Genomic DNA, 14,462 nt, shown 5'->3' on the forward strand with positions numbered 1-14,462 from the left:
TATATATATTGAGAGAGAGATGTATATATACATACTGTTGTGAGGGTTTATTTAGTAATTTATGTAGCATTAGTGTTGGACCTAGCAGGAAGGGCTGGAGGATTCCAAGATGGAATGGAGGAGCAGGTAGTAGGGCTTGTGCTCTGACAGAGACTCCATTAGTGGTTGGCACAAACTGTTGCTAGCCCTGGGAGATCTCAGAGTTAAGGAAACCCTGTATCCAGATTCCCTGGGATCCTGAGTGGTGGAGGCTTGTAGCAAATGGACAAGACCTACAGAGCTGTACCAAGTGGAGAAGGGATTTGGGATCTGGTGGACAGCATCTCAAGCACACTCTCTCTTACTTGGGTACCTTGGACCACCTTGGCTCTTGGCATCCTGTGATCATCCTTGGATAACTGTGAGCCCCAAAGCCCTTTAGCTGTGCTGGTCAAACCTGGCTGGAACCAGGTTTGAAGCAGCCTTCCCAGAGACTCCAGTACTGTTCCTTTGGGCCCTGCCTGGCTTAGGTCAATTAGATTAGAGTAGTCAAGTCCTCCCCTTTGCCCCTGTGGTTGCCCTTTAGGTTTTCAAGTGTAGAATCCCCTATCCCATCTTTTATTTAGTTACCCTCACATACATTAAACACAGGATATTTCAAAAAACATTGCAGTTTTAAGCCATTTAAAATTTTAAGAGTTAAAAATTAACTGTATTATTCTTTGTGATTTCCTATTACAACTTAAAAGTGCCCTAAAACAGTTGGGACATCTTATGTGTATGTGTATGTTTTTGTGTGTGTATATCTATCTATCTATCTATCTATCTATCTATCTATCTATCTATATCTTTATATATATCTTTTCCTTTCCTATATCTATATATATCAGTATCTGGAAATAGTGTACATTAAGTTATAAAATATATTTTCAGACAAAATACTTGGCCTGGATTAAAACTTCTCATAATGGAGTTGAAAATTCCGTGAAGATCTGTTTTTCTTTCATTATCTACTCAAATAGATGTGAACAAGCACAGCAATCAGAATTCATTAATAATTTTCCTTAAAGGAGGCAAACCTATGCAAAATTAGGTTTAATAAAAGGGTGCTACCTTTTCTGCTGACCAAACAGAGCATAACTGAAAATCCTTTCACCTGCTAAAATTTTTTTATAGCAGCAGAATTTCAGATAAGATTGATATTGTGTCATTCTGAAGACCAGCTTGACAAGTTTTGTAGCTTGTTCCTACAAAGCAAATTTACTACAAGTAGGAGCTTATTTTAATATATATTATTATAAAGTCTCATTCTATATGAAACTATTTTCAGGTTCCAGTTTTCTATTCCTAACAACCTATTCATTGCTTTACTAATGAAGCTATATAAAAAAGACAGAATCAATTCCATTTAAAGTTTTTCTATTAAAAAAAATCAAAAGTAAATAGATAGAATCAGATATTCCTATTATTAACAAAGATCTTTCCTAAAATCAAGAACAATTCTGATGCCTTACTGGGGAATGGGCCTGGGCTGATGCCTCACAGGAAAGGACCCTGGGTTATGCTAGGACAGCACAATCTCTGGCAGGTTACATTGAGCTGGAAAGGCTAGGATCAAATAGGATCCCACTGAGAGAGGTTCATCAATAAGCTAGCTAGCAGAAGATGAAGTTTTAGGTCACAGTGACTCTTGAAGCCTGTCAACCAGGTCACAGGAAAATTGTGATCTGCACAAGGGAGGAAATACCCATTGATAAAAGAATCACAGATCAGTTATTAACAAAAAGTCTCATCACCAGAGGATCAGTGCTGAATTTTTTTTTTTGTTATAGAAATTCTTGAAATTGTCTACTCAGGCATGGAAGGTATTCTATCTACACTGACAGAATAAGAAAATACACCAATAGAAATCAAAAGTTCTTGTAGTATTGAAATATGTCAAATATACTGCTCTTTAGGTAAATTAAGTATCCTTCCCTGGGAAATCAGAAACTGCTGGTAAGAAGATCAGTGACTATAATGAATCTTTAAAATGAAAAGGATGGACTAGATGACTTCTAAGATCTCTTTCTGATATAAAATTCTATAATTCTAAATTCCCATCATGAGATTAGATTAGATTATCCAGTGGTTAGAATATATTGACAAAGATTCATTGTAAAGATAAACTCTTTTTTGAATCAGGTGGAAAGAAAGGGTTTTTAAATGACAAAGTACTTATTCTCTGCAACCCTCCCCAAAATGCTGATCTGGTATTGGAAGTCAACCTCTAAGGTGTACAAATGTGCAACAAAATACTGTGGTACCTATGATTTTGCTGAGTACATCTTATATTAAGCCAACCCATCTATCAGCCAACAAGAAACACTTATTTAGCATTTATTATGTATGTGCAAGGCAGTGATTTAGGTAATGGGACACTTCAATAAACAAATGAGGAATGGAAGAAAGGAGGGAAAGCTTTTCAAATGCTTGATCCCTAATCCTTCCCCCAAATTAACAAAAATTGATTCTAACAGTTGTTGCTTAATTCTAAAATAATTTGTTTAAGTTTGATGATTATTAAATACTGAATTGTTCCTCAAATTAAAAAAAATTTGGCTTATATTCAGTAGAACGTTATTCATCACATAATCTGGCAAATATATCAAAGAAAAAATATCTTTAAAAAACTTTAAGGAAATTTAAGATAACAGTAAAATCTTAGATAATTGTAGCTATGTAAACATTCAATCTACTGGGCAAATTAGGATGTCACCAAAAAATTATTTGAATTTCTCAAGTTTTAAACAAAATAATATATTTCAATTAAGAGAAAATACTTAGAAATGATTTACCTTTTGTTCTTGCATAAACTGATCTGCTAACTTTTTAATATTTTCTTCATGTTGTGCTCTTAGTTCCTTGATCTGTTGCCCACACTGAAAACTAAAATGGAAACAATCATTCTTTCTTGTTACACTGACTTCCTCTCCAAGTTGCCTAGAAGTGGGCACACATTTGAAAAGGTGTGTATGGTTCAGCATTGCAATAGAAATTCAGAAAGCTAGTAGTCAAAAGGAAAAGTATTCATTAACAAGTGACCAAAAAAACGGTTTTTAGAAAGAGTAAAGTGTTCTACTATTATTTTTGTACTGCAAACATTTTCTACAGCTAGCTTCATTAACAAGAGAGAAAAAGATGGCAGCAAAAGAGATAAAATCACTACCACTATGAACCAGGAAAGGATGAGAACCACTAGCAAGAGATTTAATAATGATTTTAAGAGGCATTTGTCTAAGAGTTAATACATGCTTTCATTTTTAGTAGGCCTTAGTGATCTGAAAAGGAAAACAAAAAGTTCATACTGAAACAGAGTAATGGAGAGAGAAAGGAGGAAAAGGAAGAATGACCAGGAGATAAGGTGAAAAATTATTTTTAAAGTAACTTCTTTCTAATGAGAGAGTTCCCTGCCTTTGTAGACTTGCATCTAGACTGTGTAGGTGTATATGTAGATATATATGTAGGGGCAGGAAGTTACGAGACAGGAATATAATGAGGTAGTTTTCTTTTACTTTCCTTTAGAACACTGTTTTTCTTTTCTCTTACAACCTGTTCCAGGTTAATTTTGTTTACTAGTTTCCTTTTCAAAAGGGCCTTATCTTCTTCTTTTGTCTTTGGTCCTTCATAAAATCCTACTCCAATGCCCTATTTTGGCAAAGGAATGATTCTGGGCTCTCCAAGGCTTTGCCAGTGGAATGTAAGTACTGGCAGATTCCACAAGAGTGTAAAGGTTGTTAGTATGGTAGTGGTAGCTGGTTGTTTGCTTTCTGAGAACCAACCTATTTCAATGCACTTCCTTGTACCTATAGCTTGGTCACTTAGGGCTAAATTTTTTAGCCATGACAACCCATGAAATAAAAACACAGAATAGTCTGCATGGTACTCTTCTACTTCTGAAAGGATAGTTGACAAAGTAGAAAAAAGGAGATCAGAAAATACAACAAAGAATCAATTGTCCCAAAACATTAACACGTTATTATAAAATGCAAGATCCTTATCTAGTGACTAATGTGAATATCATCATAGGATGTGGCAGTAGAAAAATTCTATAAGAACTAGGTAAAAACCTCCAAATTAAATCAACATATGCTTTAATACAAAAAGTGAACACTGAAGAGGACAGTAAAAAATGTGCTGAAAAGACGGTTCATGAATTAAATATAAAAGAAGCTAAAGGCTTGTAGACTACATAAAAGTTTCATATTCTTATGTCATGAATACACATGACACAAAGTCAGCAGTCACTGAACAAGGGACATGGCAAATAATAATGAAAAACCAGAAATTAATTATGTCCTGATAGACAGGATATGACTGGTTACTTCTGAACCAGCTGTCTATGTAGTCAGGCAGTGGATTTGTTTAGGGAAAAGATAAAAAACCAATACATAAGTAGAAGAATAAAAATGAGAAGAAATAGCATATAAGTGAGGAAACTTCAACCTGATCTATTTAAGCAATTTATGAACACCAGAAAATGGAAAATGAATTTAAAAATCAGATAGGCATTGACACAGGCTACTATTGCTTCCTAAAGAAGTTAAGTGTTGCAAATCAATCCTCCCATAGGGAGATCAGAAGAAAACCTGCCTTAGCCAGCAGAAAATCCATCTCCTTGACACTCAGGAGTAATATGGCAGCCAAAAGTAACCTGGCTCATTAGTAATATCTTATGGAAGAAGACATTGGAAGATTATGAACAGTATCATCCCATATAACAGAAAGGAGCAGTGGAAGAAACAAAAGTTTACAGAAAACTTGGCAAGAGACCCAAGTTTGCCAGATCATCTTGGGAGCATCTAAGAATAAAACTGGAAAGAAGACAGCAAATAGGCAAAAAAAAAAAGAAAGAAAGAAAGAAAGATCATTAAAAAAAATTCTAAAATAATTTCATCTAACAATGAAAAAAGTTATATTTGTACACTAATGTTATAGTTCCTGATGTACTAAAATAAGGAAACAGTTAAATGGCATTAGGTTTTTCTGATTCCATCTTAATGCTAGAGCCTTCCCTTTACATTCTGTCTCTTCCCTTAGAGTGTAAGCTCCTTGAGAGCAATAACCATATTTTGCCTTTTTTTGTATCTCCAGAACTTAAATAATTGACTGGAACATAGAAGGTACTTTAAAAATGCTTACTGATTAAAATGCTTACTGATTAAAGAAAACAAAGACAGAAAGAAGATGTAGATTAGACCAAGGGTATACAAAGGAGGTCTATGCTGGAAAGAACACAAATTGATAGTTGCAGAAGAATCAAATCTCAAGCTATCTGAAAAAGGGAAAGATGATAAACACTTAGGGGGGAAACTCACAGAATTTATTATCTTTACAAAAAGGTGATTGATAAAATATGAATAATTACCATTCATAATTACCTATTTTCTCTTTCCTATAAATTATTATTATATTAATTCATACACATTCAGAAATTCGGGGACAAAGGTATGAAAAGAGACAAGAGAAGCCTCTATAAATGGCATTATATAGCAAACGACCTCTTTATAGTCACACAGATGACTGAAAGGCATAGAAAATATAAGATCCCACTATAAATGCTCTACTCCAAAAAGATCTCTCATCCATATATCAAAATCATACAAGATTTCCTGAAAGTTGTAACATTAGAGATATCTTTATCCAACAACATTCTTGTTATTAATATCAAAAAAGATATAAAAGATAAATGTGTTTTCCCCAAAAGTATATATCACTGTCATGGAAGATATCCAGTATATAGCCCAGCTGGAAGTAGGTCTTCCATAAACTTCTATTTGAAGATGGCATTGTACTAATTACATCAAACCCTAGAATATAAATAGCTTTTGAATGTGATTCATAATCATTAAAAAGAGCTTAATCTAAGTATTTACCGGGGAAAACTAAGTGAATAAAAGATGTTTGTTGTTCACAATATAATATACAGCTGAAGAGATAATCTATAAAATTACTCAATTTGTGTATGTGTACCCACACACACATGCACATACATATACATATAATATGAATAAATAATATGAAAAATTCTATACCCTTTATGGCTTTGGCTCAAGGAATTTCTAGTGATTAAAGCTGCAGGTTATTCAAAGGTCAATGAAAGGTATCCAGTGGATCTGAGTAGTCTGGAGCCCATTTTCAATGAAAATCTGAGTAGTAGAAGTGGTTTAAAGGACATCATAAGAGAAAAATGGCTGAAAAAGAAGTGGGCTGGCTATTTAATAAGAGTGAAGGATATCTGATAGCCCCCAGGCTCCACTGGTAATCATCTGATTTTATTAATTCTATAAGAAGGTCCCTAACATTTGGAGTGAATACCTTGGAGGAGATTTAAAGGAAGATGTGAATAAGAATTACTCAGGATGACTCTTATTAATGGATTGCAATCTGTACCACTGAAGGAACCACATCAAGAAGATCATTGATCCATAGTAATACTGAAATAAACTTTTGCCTGTTCCTATTTGTTAGGCCCACTAATGGGTTTTTTCTGACACATAAAGGATTTAGAACCTAAAGGAGTCTGTTAGAACTGTGTAATATAAATTCTTAAGACAGATAGATCATAGATCTTATGGGCACTTGTAAAAGGGACTTCTTTGATTTCCAATGTGCTAAAATGGAAATGTGTTGAATATGATATTCCAAAAAGACAAACATAGCCAGTGAAAAGAGAGATCTGAAAGCAGAAATAGGTAGAAAAGTGGCAGAAAGAGAACAGAAATTAAAAAGGGATGTTTTTTAGGTTTCTGAAAGTAAGAAATGTGTATAAAAACTTCTGACCTTCTTACCTTTCATACTCTAACCTCTTCCCAAAGTAAGTATTATTCTTCTTGTAATCATGAAGTTGATCCTCTTGTCGAAGGAATTCTTGACGAAGCTCGGCCAGTTGTTCTAACCCAAAAATAAAGAATAAAAAGGTAAGTTCACTTTCTCTGGTCCTTCCTACTGAAAAATTCAACTAAATTGTTGCAGGCTTTCAAAACAAAATTACTGGACATTTCCTAATTATTCTATCCATAATCTTAAGGGCAATAAATGATATCATTAGCACAGTATTCTGTTTCTTATACATAAATGAATAATGAAATTTATATTAAATTTGTGTAGCTTAGCAGTGCTCACTCATATCAAAATGAATAAAGTCACACCTTCTCATTATATAGATCAAAGATATAAGTGAAAGTATAGTACAGACTTCCACCTTCCTCACAAATTCAATACTTCATGATTTTATCAGCAACTAGGTGGAATAGTAGAGAGACTGCAAGACTAAGAGTCTGAACGACTTGAGTTGAAATCCTACCACATATATTTACTAGTTCCCTAATCCTAGGATAATCATAGCATTGACCTCACTGGGTTGTGATGATCCAATGAGGTAACATACAGAAGTGCTTCAAAATGTTAGTTATTGTTTTCAGTATTGTTATTATCATGGATACTCCCATTCCACTAATCAATAACACTTTTACCCCTTTGTTGATTGTCTTTAAAAAATTCCCATTCCTAGGCAGTCAACCAGCTTCCACTTTTACAGAATGCTAATCAATCTTTTAAAATCTCAATTCAAATGCCACCTCATCTAAAAAGTCTCCTATCATCCTGCCAATTAGTAATAGCTTTCTCCCTCAGATTTCACAAAACACTTTGTTTTGCATCTCTAAACTTATCACCTAGGGTTTATAGTCATTCTTGTCTGTGTCTTTACCACCAGAATATTGTAAACTCCACAAGGGCAATATATGTTTTATCTAGACTCTCTACCATCCCCTAGTACCTTGGCACAGTGCACAGGACTCAATTAATTTAATTATTAATTAATTAATAATCTGTAATTTAATTTATTCATAGAACAGTATGATCTAATAGTATAAATCATCTTAAATGCTCTGATTTGGTGGTCCATAGTTATGGACGTTATTCCCCTGGTCTCCTGAAAAAGGAACTTAAGTACACAGTGGGGAAAAATCAATAATCTCTATCAGATGATACCAGAGCTCAGTTATATGATAGCAGCAGTGAAACAGGAAGAACATTCCTTTAATTTTTTCTTCTATGGCCCCACTAGCTTTGCAGAGGTATCTTCTTGGTTATTTCCCCTAGAGACAGGGTCAGTTCCACTTATATAGGCAGAGCAATGAACTATATCTAGGGCTTCAGGTAGCTAGAGAGCTGAAAGAACTTCATTAATAATTTCTGCATTTGCTATAGATTTTCCAGCTGAGGTTAAAGATCCTCTGTGAAGCCACAACATACCCACTGCATAACAAATTCCAAATGCATATCTTGAGTCTGTGTAAATTGTTGCCTTTTGTGTCTGGCAATTATACAGGCATGTTTTAAAGCTATAAATTCTGCACCTTGTAATGTATACCATCCCTCACGAAAGAAGAACCATCAGAGAATAAGACTAGATTTGGGTTTTCTAAAGGAGTGTCCAGGAGTTTATCTCAAGGCTTTTCAGTCATGGACACTAAAGATTCATGCTATGTAACAGTTCTTCTGAAACTGGCAAATCAGGAAGCAAGATGGCAGGGTTAAGAGTTGTACAGCATTTTAAAGTGATATTTTCATTGTTTAATAAGGTTACACCATATCTTGTGAGTCTTTGATCTGAAAATGCCTGTGTTCTATGCCTGAGCAACAATGCTTCTACTTCATGTGGGCAAATAATTGTTAATGGGCATCTTAATACTAAGTCAGCCACCTTAGTAGTTACTAATAAAGCTGTGGCAGCTACACCTCTAAAGAATGGTGCTGCTCCTGAGGCTACTGGGTCTAGCTAGGCCGAATAATAAGCAATCGGGCACTGAATTAGTCCCAAAGTTTGGGTTAAAACATCTGAAGTCACCATTTTTTGTCCATGTATGTATAAAGTGAATGGTTTATTATAATCTGGGATACCTAAGAGCAGAGGCAGACAAGATAGCCTGTTTTAAATCTGACAGAGCTAACAGGTGTTCTGGTTCTAATCTATCTAATCTAAGCAGTTTGGTGACTGAATCTTCTATCATATCTATCCATATTTCTTATCTCTTTTCCAATTTTTCCTCTAGTGCTGATTTAATAGATTAAAAACATTCTAACTATTTTTAAAAATTCTTTCTTCATCTTTTCTAGGAATTCTAGTTTAATTTATGCACAAGTTCTATTATTCTCTAAAGCTTTGTCTGTAGAGGTTTTGGAGTTATTCTCTTCTGAATTTATCTCTGACCGTAGTCACCATCATAGCTTTTTGTACAGTATATTTTTATTTGCTCATTCCATGTTACATCCTGACTTCAGACTTAACATTAGCTCTTAGGCTCTGTGCAATTCTAGAAGGAAGGTCTGGGCTAGGTCTGCTGCTGTTTTCTTAGGACACTGAATATTGTGCTATTCAACTGAGGGACGTCTTAGACTGGGGATTTGTTAATTTTTGATGCTCCCAAAGTTCTCTGATACAAAGGAAAGTCTGATATAAGGTAAAGCCTCAGCTTTGTAAGTTCTAACCTGTCTGAGTCAGAGCAACAAAAGACTGCTTATGGACTCTGCCTCTATTAACAGCTGGGTAGCCCTGCTGATTCTAAGTGATTTTATGAGTGACTCCCCTTTGGTCTAAGATTCTTGCTCTGCTGATTGCTCTGTGGGTGTTACAGTGGCTAGAAGCTGGGATTGAGAAACAACTTCCACTACTGGGATCTGAGCCATTCTATTGCTGCTTGCTTCTGAACTCTTCTTTTCTACCTGTTGCTACCCTGGAATGTTAGTCCCACATGCAGGTCCCTTTCTCAGTATATCATGGATTTGTTACTAGGAACCAGGTAATGACTGAAAAGCTGAGAGTTGGCATGTGTTTCCACACCCTGAAAAGGGTTATGGTGACCTAGTATGGGTCTGGGGCCTCGTTTTACTCTGGTCTATAGCTCCTCTCTTGCAATGAAGTGCTATGCACATTGTGATCCTTGCCAAAGCCTTCCCCAGTGTCTACAGACCTCTTTGTCTGTCTTCCAATGGTGACCTGGGCTGGAAAAATGACTCACTGAAATTTTTTCCCTGGATTTCATTAGGATTAGGTTTGGTACATTTTCAGGATCTGTTTGAAAGAGTTTGGGAATGAGAACACTGTATTGTTTCTTTCTACTCCAGTATTTTGGCTCCTAAAGTCAGTCTTAATCTAACAATATTCTTTTATCACAGATATTTACAAACTGACAGCCCCTCATTTTAAGTTCCAAATTCTCTCCCTCCCCTTTCCCTAACTATTGAGAAGGCAAGAAAAATCGAACCCATTATAAATATGTATACTCATGAGCTTTATATGTATAACAGATATGCTATCTTGTCTTCTCAGGAAGGAGAGGAGTAAAGAGCAGGATAAAATTTGGAACCAAAGAAAAGGATGTATAATTATGCAAAACAAATTTCTGTATTAGCTATGTTCTAGGGGAAAAAAGAAATAGAAGAAAATGTTTTGATCTGCACTCTGAATTCGTTAGTTTTCTATCTAGCGATAGATAGCATATTTCATCATGAGTCCTTTCGAAAACTGTGGTAGGTCATTGTATAGATCATAGTCACTAAGTTTTTCAAAGTTGATTATCTTTATGATATGATTACTGTATAAATTGTTCTCCTGATCTCACTCTTGGTTGTTTTTGTATAAGTTTATAGAAGCCTTTCCAGGTTTTTCTGAAACTATCCCCCTTATCATTTTTTAAAAAATAGAACAAAAGTATTCCATCACATTCTGTTATGATGATAATAACAGATAATTTGGAGAAGCAGATAATGTGTCAGGGCCAATATTAGAACTTCAAGTCAAGAGCCACAGATTGACAGGCTTCAGTGAGGAAAGGAGGGGGCTAAACACTCCTGGCTCTCAAACCCCTCTTCCCTAAACAGTTGCTGGTTTCAGTTGGTAATGAAAGCAGGAATAAGATTCTTCTGGTAAGTTTCTGTCATGGCTGAAACCCCAATGATGTTCCTTTCCTTTAATTTATATTCCTCACAGGTCAGTTAGATGAGTATATAGAAGCTAGATATAACTGTTATGGACTGAGATGATCTTCTTAAACTGGCAGCAGACAGGATTCAAATTAGATGTCCAGACTGAGTTGTGAGTTTTCCTCCCAAATAATTACAAGGCACAGATTTGAAGGTAAAGGTTGTATTAAGTAATAACAAGGAAAACTAAAGAGGTTAATGAAGGTATTAGGATAATGAAAGGTGACCCTGAACTGTTAGATTGCAACTGCCCTTCCCCCCCTCACAGGAGGGGATGAGACACTTAACTAAAACTGGCCCTCTTCCTATTGATGAATATCTACTAAATATTTGTTGTAATGAAGTTGATATAAACTAACCCTACTAAACAGGCTAATCCTTAAGTAGTAACCACACTAGCTATGTCACTATGGCTTCTCAAGTGAACCCCCAAGTGTGAAGTAGTAAACAGGGTGTCTGCTCACTTCAACCTCCACAAAGTAACTGTCTCAAACCCTTCTTAACTGCCCCCTCACCCAAAGTTCTCCAGGGGGGGTCTCCTGGAATTCTGGGTGAGGCTGTCCCTGTATTTTGCAGGGATTCCATGCTTCCATCTCTACATAACAACTCACACTAGCTCTGTCAAATGTAAAACAGGCTATCTTGTCTGCCCCTGCTCTAGGCATCCCAGATTACAACAAACCATTTACTTTGTATGTACATGAGCGGAGAGGGGTAGCTTCAGGTGTTTTAACTCAAACTTTGGGACCTTATCAGCATCCAATTGCTTATTATTCAGCCCAGCTGGACCCAGTAGCTGCAGGAGCACAACCATGTCTTAGAGGCTTAGCTGCCACAGCTTTATTAGTAACAAAAACTGTTGATCTAGCATTGGGATACCCATTAACAATTATATGCCCACGTGAAGTAGAAGCACTATTGCTAAGACACAGAACACAGGCATTTTCTGATCAAAGAATTACAAAGTATGAAATAACCTTATTAAATAATGAAAATATTACTTTAAAATATTGTACAACTCTTAATCCTGCCACCTTGCTTCCTGATTTACCAGTCTCAGGAGAACCATTACACAATTGTGAAACACTAGTGTCCATGGCTGAAAAGCCTTGAGATAATCTCCAGGACACTCCTTTAGGCAATCCAGATATAGTATTATTTACCAATGGTTTTTTTTTTATGAGGGATGGCATACACTACATGGGAGCTGCTGTAGTCACAGAATTTACCATTGTGTGGTTACCTTCATTATGTGATATTGGAAATTTTGGGTTCATTAAGTTTTAAATATTTAGATATATGATATAGACTTCCTGTGGACGTTTAGGGGCCTATGAAACTACATTTCCCATGATTCAACAGGTTTCCTGTCTTACATGGTGACGTGAGCCAACATAAAGGGTAGGTTAAATAGAGAGGACTTGATTGGGACTCTCTCTTTGGTACGAGGCAGCCAGGTGGGCAGAAGGTAATAGTGGGTGATTTGAATTAGATCTTAGCAGGCGTGTGGTCTTTCTTAAATTTACCAATATGGATTTAAATAAAATATTAATACTTTTATCTTTATCCATCTATATCAATTTTAATTGTAACAGTTGCCCTCAAATATAAGTGCTCAAGGTGCAGAACTCATAGCCCTAAAACATGTCTGTATAATTCCCAAAGATAAAAAGGAAACAATTTATACAGATTCCAGATATGCATTTGGAATTTGCCATTCAGTGGGTATGTTATGGCTTTAGAGAGGATTTTAACCTCAGCTGGAAAATCTATAGCTAGTGCAAAAATTATTAATGAAGTTCTTTCTGCTCTCCAGCTACCCAAAGCCCTAGCTGTAGTTCACTGTTCTGCCCATACGGGTGGCACTGACCCATCTTTTCGGAGAAATGCAGATATTGCTGCAAAGCTAGCGGCCATAGAAGGGCCTGAATTAATTTTAACATTAACAACCACTGATGACTTAAATTTATCACCTTTCTATAATGAAAAGGAAATCCAAAAATGGAAGCAAAAATTTAAAGCAAAACTGATTAATGGGAGTATGGGTATCCTCTGAAGGAAAACCCCTGTTCCCTAGAACTTTTTATCACCAAACTTGCCAACCTATTCATAAAAATGGTCATTTTGGTACCCAGGGTATTGTGGACTCTGTTAAAAGAGTATGGACTCTTGGCATAACTACTATAGCCTCTAAAGTGTGTGCAGCCTGTCCTACCTGCCAAGCATATAACCAACATGCCTTTTGTGGCAAGGCTTTTGGTGGGTGTCCTCTGGCTTACACAAACCTTTTGAGCACCTGCAAATTGATTACATAACAATGCCAAAGGGTGAACAATATAAAATTTGTCTAGTCATAGTGGAACAATACAAAATTCTAACACCATTTACAACACTATTTCTCTTTTTCTCACCATTATTTACAACACTAATCAAATTATTATCAACACCATATAAACCATCATCAATTTTAATCAAATTATTACCAACACTAGTTAAATTATTACTACTAGTGGGTAAATTACCATTAACATTGGTTAAAGTACTATTTAAAACATTATCAGTAGTTAAACTCAGATAATTTTACATTTCCACCCTTCAAATTACCATTAATTCTCATCAAATTATCATTCACATTGATTACACTATCGTTGATTCCATTTAAATTAACACTGATCAACTCATCACCATTATTAATTAAATTCTTTGTATCACCAATTAAATCAATATTAACACCAAGAGCACCATTTCCATTATTCACAATTATATTGTCATCATCTTTAACACATACAATTTCATCAACATTCACTTTAGTCCTATTATCTTGATAAATTACTTCTGAATTTCGGGCACACCTTCATAATGAAGCTGTCCCTCCATTCAGATTGCCATTATTAACATTTCCCTGGACAGTGTGACTGACTATATTTTGGTGTTACACCAGCTTTTATGTAATCCTGCATCATTGCCAAATTAGAAGATTGAACACCTTGGCAGCATGCATTTTGGCACTGGAACACATTTTGCTGGCCATTTCCATGATTAAATCCATTATTCCAATTATTTCCCCATTATCCATAATTATTATTATACCAATTAAATCTATTATTATTATTATTATTATTGTACCTTTGCCCATATGATCTTCTTCTAAACCTACATTCTCTGGCAAAATGTCCAATTTGGCCATAAACATAACATGATTGCTGTCTTTGATATCTTGTGTTTACATTGCCATTAGTTTTATAATTATTGACACTGTTTTTCTTCTCTGCTGCCCTTAAAACACTGCCACTGCTTTAATTTCACTGATTTCTTTCTCATTTGCTCTAGTATTTGCCTCTCTAAGCTGTTTCCTGAGGCTCTCAATCACAGCATCCTTCTCATCATTCCCTCTTTCCTTCTCTTGTGCAAACACATATGTGGCCTTCTGCTTTAGTTCATCCAGGCTCAGAAGT

General features: G+C 35.5%; 1 protein-coding gene across 2 annotated transcripts in view; it reads right to left on the reverse strand.

Annotated features, from left to right (window-relative positions):
- GOLM2 (golgi membrane protein 2) overlaps nucleotides 1-14,462 on the reverse strand; it is a 117,164-nt gene that overhangs the window by 56,258 nt on the left and 46,444 nt on the right. For both annotated transcript variants that reach the window (XM_044665079.1, XM_044665078.1), the window contains exons 3-4: nucleotides 6,810-6,912; nucleotides 2,817-2,907 (exon numbers count right to left, since the gene is read on the reverse strand). In XM_044665079.1, coding sequence (XP_044521014.1) covers nucleotides 2,817-2,907; nucleotides 6,810-6,912 — 194 coding nt within the window. The remainder of the gene's footprint in view (nucleotides 1-2,816; nucleotides 2,908-6,809; nucleotides 6,913-14,462) is intronic.

This window comes from Gracilinanus agilis, chromosome 2 (genome assembly GCF_016433145.1).
Source record: "Gracilinanus agilis isolate LMUSP501 chromosome 2, AgileGrace, whole genome shotgun sequence".
In the NCBI taxonomy this organism is placed as follows: domain Eukaryota; kingdom Metazoa; phylum Chordata; class Mammalia; order Didelphimorphia; family Didelphidae; genus Gracilinanus; species Gracilinanus agilis.